The following is a 9,522-nucleotide window of genomic DNA, read 5'->3' as shown; positions in this document are numbered from 1 at the left end:
TTCTTCTTTTGAAGACAGGACAATTGAATCTCATGTGCCCAGATTGATCGCATTCAACATTTTGGGGCTAAGGAGGAATCTTCTTCTTTCTTCTTTCATCATCATCTTATTTCTTCTCTAGTTTTTTTTATGTAGTTGCATTAAAATCTACCATTGTAGGAATAAAAGAATCAAATTTAATGGCTTCCCATATCTTTAAATCTATGGCTTCTTTAAAGATTTGCATTCGGGTTTTCCAATAATGATAACCCTCACCATTGAACATCAGAGACCTACTAATAGAATTTCCCTCAGAAAATGAAAAGTTAGATGAAGTCATATCTATTCTTGAAGTTTTTAAACTTTATACAAAAATCCTACTCTGATACCACTTGTTGGACCAGCAACCTCAATAACTTAAGAGGGATAGACTTAGAATGCAGAAGAAGCATCAATCAACTTAATAATGTTCTTTAAACATGCAAGACAAAATTGATTGCAACAAAATAAATGAGATAAGGGAAGAGAGAATGCAAACATAGTTTTATACTGGTTCGACAAATTCTGTGCCTACGTCCAGTACTCAAGCAACCCACTTGAGATTTTCCTTTCTCTTTGTAAATTCCTTTACAACTTCTGAACCACACAGGGACAATCCATCCCTTGTGTTCAATAATTCTTACAACTTAAGAAACCCTCAATCCCTTAATCAATCTCTTTGAATGAGAAGAAAGAAAGAAGAATTCTCTCTTGAAGAGAAGAATATTACAATTGAAGTCCATGGATAAACTCTTAATGGATTTGCAAGTGTTTGCTCAAGAGTTTCTTTTGAGAGAGCATTTGATAATGAAGTTCTCTTGGAATATCTCTCATACATTTTGTGTCCCAAGTCACCTATTTATAGGTCTTTAATGACCATTCAAAAATCTCTTAAACAGATGTGACTCTCAGGAGTTATTTTCTAAAGAGTTGTGACTCTTAGGAGTTATTTTCTGAATTTCTAAATTCTTGACTTGGATCAAACTTGAGAAGCGTTTATCTTTGGCATCATCAAAATCATGTATACATACATTCACATTCTCCCCCATTTTGATGATGACAATGAAGTGAATCATCAAAATAATGCATGATCCACATTTGATCTCCTTTCCCCAAAGACAGGTAGTAACAGGCTTCTCTATTTGTGGGCTATATTATTTCTACATTATTTTATTTTTTTATCTTGATCTCCAACCATATAAGTATTTCATTTGTAGAGTTTCAAGTCAAAAAGATAAAGTGCATTCATATTGAGAATTAAATTTTTATCACTAAAGTTTAGGTGACTTAAATGCAAAGTAGAAGATTACATTTTATTGGATGAAGATTATTTGAATGGATGCACTAAAAGTTGTTTTTGTTTAAACTTCCAAGAGAGCTTATTTATTATAATTGGTGACAATCTTCACTATAAATAAAAAAGAAAATTAGTGGAGAAACACAACACATAAAAAGAGAATGTGTGAGAAGAGAGATTGTGAAACAAAGTTAGTTTGTTGAGAGAATAGTGTATTTATGTGAGAGTATTATCATTTCTTGTAACCATTGAGTGAGGTACTCGGGTTTGTAGAGTAATACATTATTTGGAGTATTATAATCTTGTAATCATTTTTGTGATAAGAAAATATTTTTGAGATAATTCCATGGAGGCAGACAAGAGGTGCCGAACCACGTTAAATTATTGTATTTGTCATTATTTTTTTAGGATGTAATCTTTGTATATATTCTTATGGTCCTTTATAAATATGAATAATTTTATTTGTGAAAATATTGATTACTAACCCAATTTAACATTTTTCTCTTCTTTTTAATTATGTAAAAATATATTAAAATATGGGACACATCCTTCTCTCACTTTTTTGGTCATGGTGTTGCTTTTAATATTGTGGCACATTTGCATCCTATCAACCCACGACTTGCCTCCATCAACAATGGCCATTGCTAACCGCCCATGTCTTTCTTTAACTTTAACATAGCATTATTCATTCATATTATAAGTGCAGTGACATGCCAATTCCTCCACGGATTCTGTCTCTGCATTACAAAGGTACATCCATCACCAACATTTATTCATTTTGATTTGATGTGAGCCTTGTCTATCAAGATATCTCGTAACATCCTTGTCAATTGTCATTATTACTATGCCAATTACTTTTAAAATTGAGAAGAAGAAAAAAGTAAAAGTATAATGTTTGTCAATTTCATTTAAATTGTAATTTGATCTTTTAGCATGTGTTTGTTTGGCAGGAAAGAAATAATATATTAGATAATTTGTGTATTTTATTCTGTAGATTTACATCTATTACACTTATTTTAATTTAAAAATTATCTTTTATTTTTTTCTCAAAATTAAATATATCATTATTAGTTATTATTTAGTTATTAAAAAAATAGATTATGCAGTGATATTGAGATAATACCATACAGTTTTATATTATAATCCAATGACACATAATAACATATGATAAATTTATTATTTTTTATAATAATTATTTTAAAATTCATATTAACAGTAACTTTTTATTGGTTTACGGCGTAAGTTTTTATATTAACGGTGTATCCATTGATGAAAGATTCTTACAATATTATCTTCATATATGCGATGTTCAACAAAGCTTTGATATTATGTCATGCTTTAACTACACACGATGTCTGTATTTGCACTACCATTGTTAGAAAATCACAGCATCAGCCACTCATTGAATTCGCCGAAAAAAGAGTTTAATGGGCTTCACATTGAATTATGGGCCGTACTGACTTTTTTCCTGTTATTTTTTAAGTATATTCTATTGATGGAATATATGTAATTTATAACTGCATATATTAATTAATTTTTGTTCTTAGTCAAAATTGGGCAATAACAACCAACAAGTTGATGACCCTCCACACAAAATGCTTAGTATTCAGACGGATATCCATATTCCACAAACGTTTCCATAGGTGCACATGCGCTGAGAAGACTCCAAAGTCCAAACCACTCATTACTACATTTATTACCTAGAATATGGAATATATCGAATTTGATTCTTAGGGTTTTACTTCAAAAAGGTAAAGTGATGAATTGTAATTATTAACTACAAAATAATAATTAAATATTTAAAAGAATAACTTCATCAAATCAAATAATCTTACCCAATTTAAACAGAATTACTTCTCGGAAAAGATAATGATAGCTAAATATGGTGTGTAAAATTATTTAGCTCGTAGTTACTTTTTTTAATACGATTGCAACTCGAGTTAAAAAATAAAAAACAAACTATTGCAACTCCTTTATTTATTTTCTAAAGTGGGTCAAGTCTATCTTAATAGTTTTTTTTTTTTAATACGACTGTAACCCCTCACTTCTCATGTATCCATAACCACTCCTAGCAATTTCATTTATTTTATCAAGGTCAGGGATTACCCTTTACCATCAGGCCGAAGCAAGATATCTCAAACCAGATCGCCATTATGTATAGTAAAGAAAAATAGTGTAACTGTACAAGCTATTTGGTGCCTCATGTTCAATGCAAACAACTACATGTTCTACAGTTCTAGGCACCAGCAAATACAACAATTTGATGTAACCATGTACGTGAGAAGAATTTGTCAAAGCTCATTCATGAACCGCACTACTGAACACAAAAAAACAAGCCATTAAAAACCCGTTCAGGTGCAAAGAATCCTATCTGCAACAGCAAGGTCCCACCATATATGTCAGGGGAACCATTAATAACCTAACATTCCCTGATTCACATGTGAAGAATATTAATCCTCCCAACTAGAGAAGAAGCACAAGGAACCAATAACTCAAACCGTGCTCTCAAAAGAAACTTGGAATTGTGCTAGATGCCTTGGCTTTGGCTTAGATGAAGCACCAAGGCCTTGAAGCAACTTCATGACATCAGCAGGGTCATCAAGATAATATTTGGCCTTGCTAGGTTTCTGACCTACAGTGCAGGCAAAGATCTCTGGAACTACTGGCAATGAAGGGCATGAAACTGTCCTTAATATGCTCTCAAACATGTCTTCATCGGAAATGTCATCTCCCACACACATCACAAAATCTGGTGGATTACCATCATTAACCATATTGGAAAGAACCTTTTCAGCTACCCAGCCCTTGTTTAACCCCTGCAGAGGATAGAAGAAGACTTTGATAAGTCCAATAAGTTTGAGCTCGGAGTGAATATATAGAGAGAGAGGAAGATGATAGAGAGATATTTAACGAACTTTACCTGTGGCTTGACTTCAACAATATGCCGGCCCCTGGTAACAACTGCAGGTTCATTAGCGAGGACACTTTCCAGATGATTTAACAATTCTTTGGCTTGGCATGAGCCAAAGTCGGGGTCTGCATATTGATGATGCCAGACCAAAGCACTTTCCTTAGTTTCAATATTAGATCCATCAGTTGCCTCTGTATACAACTGCATGACAGGTTCCACAATCTTCTTCCAATCAAGATCAGGAGACAAGGGACTGGTTTCCCATTCAGAATCTTTACTCCACCTAAAACCACAAAATGAAAAGCCAGTTTTATTTTTTGTTTTGGAAGGAAGAAAAAATGAAAAGGGCATATGGTTCCCAAATCTTTCTAACACTTAAATACACACCTTAGAAAGTATCCATGTTCGGCTGCAAGTCCAATCATTTTGCATGAAGTAAACCACTTACTTAAAGAATCTCTTCCCCTTCCACTCACAATGAACACAGTATTTTTAGGATCATTACACATATCATTTAGCACGGATATGACTTCAGGGCTGGGGGTCTTATTTATGGAAGATTTTGGTACGATAGTACCATCATAATCAAGAAATATGGCTCTTCTACCGGTTCTTTTGTAAGCTGAAACAATGTGATCAACAGACAATTTTCTGAAACCAGGAGAAAGAGAAACAACTCTAAACCCTAGGCCCAAACCCATTCCCCAGCATCTTTTGGTGTAATGATCTTTGCATGCTCTCTCCAAATCCTGCACAAAGCTGCGTGCCCAATATGCCACATCATGAGAACTGATGTACCGGTAGTGTTTCTCATGCCTCAATTGCTTCTCTGAATCATTCATAGTAACAGCTGAATACAGAGCATCAGCCACAGCATCTATGTTCCAGGGATTGACCCTGATTGCTCCACTTAAAGAAGGAGAACAACCAATGAACTCAGACACAACAAGCATGCTTGTACGAGGAGAATCACTTTTTCTAGTCAAAGCTTTGTCCATCAGTGCAGTTCCTTGTCTACAGACAATGTATTTGTAGGGGACTAAGTTCATACCATCCCTCACAGCATTGACAATGCAACATTCTGCTACAGCATAATAGGCACTCTTCTCAAAACGAGGAACAGGACGGTCAATGAGAATAACTGGCTGATAATTGTTTGAACCAAAAGTATCATTAATCCTCTGGGCAATTAAATTTGTTTCCTTCTTTGCTTCCTGAACATCCTTGCCTGAACTCCTAGCAGGATTCACAATCTGTACTAGGACAACTTTGCCCTTCAAATCTTGATTCTGCTGCAGTAGCTGCTCAACAGCTAGAAGCTTCAGACTGATGCCCTTAAAGATATCCATGTCATCAACACCAAGAATCACCTTCCTACCCTTAAACTCTTCCCGAATCTCTTTCAATTTAGCTGATGTAGATTGAAGATTTAATACAGATTCAAGCCTGCCCATATGAATGCCTACAGGAAGAATTTTGATAAATATAGTACGGCCAAAGTAATCAAGTCCTATATGTCCTCGTTTAGATTCATAGTCAAGACCTAGCATTCTTTTGCAACAAGAAAGGAAGTGGCGAGCATAATCAAATGTATGGAAACCAATTAAATCAGAATTCAACAATCCCCTCAGAATTTCATCCCTTACTGGCAAAGTTCGGTAAATTTCAGATGAAGGGAAAGGACTGTGAAGAAAGAATCCAAGCTTCACGCGATTATACCGCTTCCTCAGAAATGTCGGCAAGACCATCAAGTGATAGTCTTGAACCCAAACAAAATCGTCATCAGGATTGATTATTTCCATAACCTTGTCCGCAAATATTTTGTTTGCAGAAACATAAGCCTGCCACAACGAGCGGTCAAACCGATCACCATGATCAGGGAACATAGGTAGCATGTAATGAAAGAGAGGCCAAAGCTGCTGTTTGCAAAAGCCATAATAAAACTTCTTCTGGACATCATGGGGTAGAAAGGTAGGTATGCAATTAAAGTCCTCCAGTAATTTCTGAGCAACTTCTTCCTGCTCATGAGCATCTATTTCAACCTTGAGGGATCCCACATAGATCACCTCAGTGTCACAAGAAAAACCATCTTTTAATTGTAACAGAATAGAATCCTCATCTAAACTGAAACACCATTTACCAGTTTGAATATCTCTTTTGGCCTGCAATGGCAACATGTTTGCCACAAGGATTTTCCGCTCCCGATAACCAGAAGAGCTAACATCAGAATCCCCATCATATCTACCACAAACATCCAGATCAGAAATAACTCCAGGAACTGTCATAATCCTTGGAATAGTTTTTGGCGTGTGAGGAATATCCAGTAAACCTCCAGCTAAGTCTAGTAGATTAACATATGATCTTGATGCCATGAATGATCCAAGGGAATCTTTTCTTTAATGCCTTTTTTCCTATCAATTCACACACACACACAAATAGTTAAAACACAAATTCTAACCAGTATCCTACCAAATATTAACAGATAATTATGCAGATTTATCTACTGTTATTCTCACTTGTGATTCTTTCCAGGCACATTTGGCAGCTTCGTTCTTAGAGTTTATAAAGGAACTTGGACAGATTACTTGAACAATAGCAATTAGCAAAACATTTATTTTCTTTTTTATTAAAAAAAATAGTTAACAAACCATTCATTAATGCACACAATAATAAGTTGCAACTTAAAACATAGATTTCCAGGCTACAAGTATTCCTACATAACACAATAAGATATTCTCCACAGAACAATGATGAATTGATGATCAAGGTAGTTCAGATTGTGGACTACTGACTAATAAACAGCAGAAGGTGCCTTGCAATAATTCATCAAGGAATGCTAACTCTAATATTAATGGATCTTATGATAAACAGTCAGGACAACATTAAAAGGGTCATTAGGATTGCTATTTGCTGTAAAGATAACACAATTATTCTGAAAGCAATTAGCAATAACTAGGTAACATTTATTTACATCTAGGCTCCCCAAACCCAGAGAAAACTAAAAGCAAATGAACAAATAACGATATTTGAGATCTCTGGAAAGTAAGGCCAAAAAATAAAAACTTAACAATGGACAACATTAATTGGATATATGATGTAATTTTCACTAGATAAAGGAACATGCTGACTTCACTTCCTACCAAAAGGGAACATCAACGACACAAGAGTCAAACTAAACTACACATCCATATAAACATAATTGTAGCACCTCATCCTTAATGACACTAGAAATAAGAAACAATTGTTGGACTCTAGATTAAGAATTATGTAACGACAAGAATAGGTAGAAGATGTGGCTTTAAACGGGAAATTCAATTCTGTTAATAGCTTGTCTACACTGTTTAAATGTAAATCTCATATCATGAATCAGATGGATCCACTTTCCATAGCCATGCCTTCAATGCCAATAATAATAATAATAATAATAGAAATATCAATACACACAAATTCTATTCCACACAGGTTGCATACGCACCCATTTTCAGAGAATTGACTCAAAAGTTGAAACAACAAAACCGGTACAATTATCAACAAAATAACAGGTAGAAACTGTTAAGAATTTTGAGATTTCAGATGAGTTCAAAACACGCTTGAAATACAAAAAAAAAAAAAAAGACTACTAAACTTACAATAACCGGGAAACCATTGATTCTGTAGAATGATGAAATTCGATAACTACAATCAAGTAATTAATACACATCGGTCCAAAAAAAATTAAAGCCAAAAATACATTGGTTGAGTTGAGATTCTATTTAGCCGAAAGGTAAAATACTCTATGGTGTAGGGGACAATAGCATATATCTTAAAATAGAAACAAAGAGACAAATCAAAATGGAATCGACAATAGCACCCCGTCGTTGAAAAATTCATATGAAGCCCAAGAAACTCAAATCAAGTCAAAGTAAAAATAAAAATCACTCCAACGCGTTCCAAAAATAAATAATATTAAAAAATAAAAAAAGATATGCTCATCATCATACAATATATATATATATATATATATATATATATATATATATATATATATATATATATATATATATATATATATTCCATCAAATAACAAGTTAATAATAATAATAACAACATTACTAACAAAAATAAATAAATAAATAAATAGAGAAAAGAGGTTTGAAAATTGAAAAAATAAATGGAAACTCGCACCTTAAGCAAATTCAAGCATTAAATAAATATTCAATCACAACATTACCAGACTTCAATAATCGATTTCCTGTTGAAAAATCAAATTCGTAACAATAACTATCAATCACAAAATAAAAATAAACAAAAAAGAAGAGCAAAATATTCCATAAATAAAAAATAACAGCATTAAAAACGCGAACCATCAGGATTCAGGAGCAGGTAATTGGAAGTGATAAAAGTTTATAAGAAAAATTAGAAACCTATAAAGAAGAGAAGAAAACCGAAGTTTAGCAGTGAAGGATCGATCACCTTGAAACGGCGACGCCGAATTAACGGTGCCAGAGTGATCTGCGGAGTATAGGAAGGGTGCGTTTGTGTTGCGTTGCGTTGCGTTGCGTTGCGTTTCGTTACAAAGAACTGAGAGAGAGAGAGAGAGAAAGAGAGTTGTTTTGATGGGAGTGAAGGAGAAGCAGATTGCGAAGAGCTAATATTATATAGCAAGGGTCACTGTACAACTACAACTTGAGTGGATAGAATTATTCTTTTCTTTTTAAAATAAAATATAAATGGGGAATTAAAAAAATTCCATTTGTTTTGTTTTGTGTCTAGCTAGCTATAATAGATGTCCATGTCAAAGTTTACAATTGCAAGCTTTTCAATTCAATGGATAACATGGATTTCCTTTTTGACGATATGGAAGTTACACTTTTACCCTTGCATGTAAATGGATTAGTACAATCTCTTGACAACATTTTTATTATTGCCTTCAAATTTATTAAAAGATTATAAATTTTTATGAATTTCAGAATTATTCTTTTTTTTATTTTTAATAAATTTTAATTCATATTAAGATGTGTGGTAGAAGGAATGTGTTTATGAATAAATGTGTAATGCCAAATCTCAATGTTGCCTTTTTAAAGAAAAAATTATAATGTGGAAAGGTAAGAATTTATTGTTACTTTAAAATTAGGTAAGATTATGGGATCTTCTGATTTAAATTAACTGTCCATATGCTTATAAGGAGAAGTTTCTAAATATGTATGTACATTTGCTTGATAAAAAAAGTACGTACATTTGTTAACATTAAGAGATTTAAGTTCCTTTATTACGAGTTATAAATATAAGATAAAAAGTTAAAACGAGAATGTTTTGT

At 33.3% G+C, this 9,522-nt stretch overlaps 1 protein-coding gene across 3 annotated transcripts; it reads right to left on the bottom strand.

The window, feature by feature from the left end:
• Positions 1-3,446: 3,446 nt before the first annotated feature.
• On the bottom strand, positions 3,447-8,838 carry LOC114410008 (probable alpha,alpha-trehalose-phosphate synthase [UDP-forming] 9). Of its 3 annotated transcripts, none has more exons than XM_028373740.1 (4): positions 8,679-8,838; positions 4,614-6,637; positions 4,236-4,509; positions 3,447-4,131 (listed from the first exon to the last, which is right to left on the bottom strand). In XM_028373740.1, the coding sequence occupies exons 2-4, from the start codon at positions 6,596-6,598 to the stop codon at positions 3,808-3,810; spliced, it is 2,583 nt and encodes an 860-aa protein (XP_028229541.1). In that variant the 5' UTR covers positions 6,599-6,637; positions 8,679-8,838; the 3' UTR covers positions 3,447-3,807. The 3 variants fall into 3 exon arrangements, with proteins under 3 accessions (XP_028229541.1, XP_028229550.1, XP_028229557.1); XM_028373749.1 differs by having other exon boundaries at positions 8,630-8,833; XM_028373756.1 differs by lacking the exon at positions 8,679-8,838 and adding an exon at positions 8,391-8,415.
• Positions 8,839-9,522: the final 684 nt, after the last annotated feature.

The sequence above is a fragment of the Glycine soja genome, chromosome 1 (genome assembly GCF_004193775.1).
Source record: "Glycine soja cultivar W05 chromosome 1, ASM419377v2, whole genome shotgun sequence".
Lineage (NCBI taxonomy): Eukaryota > Viridiplantae > Streptophyta > Magnoliopsida > Fabales > Fabaceae > Glycine > Glycine soja.
Note: the sequence above shows the minus strand (reverse complement) of the source record. Positions and strands in the feature narration are given on the sequence as shown.

Coding starts and splice junctions, on each gene's coding strand:
- LOC114410008 (XM_028373740.1), bottom strand. CDS start 6,598: ATGGCATCAAGATCATATGTTAATCTACTAGACTTAGCTGGAGGTTTA. Junction 4,510..4,613: donor GAACATGGATACTTTCTAAG/GTGTGTATTTAA, acceptor TTGTGGTTTTAG/GTGGAGTAAAGATTCTGAAT. Junction 4,132..4,235: donor TTGTTGAAGTCAAGCCACAG/GTAAAGTTCGTT, acceptor TATCCTCTGCAG/GGGTTAAACAAGGGCTGGGT.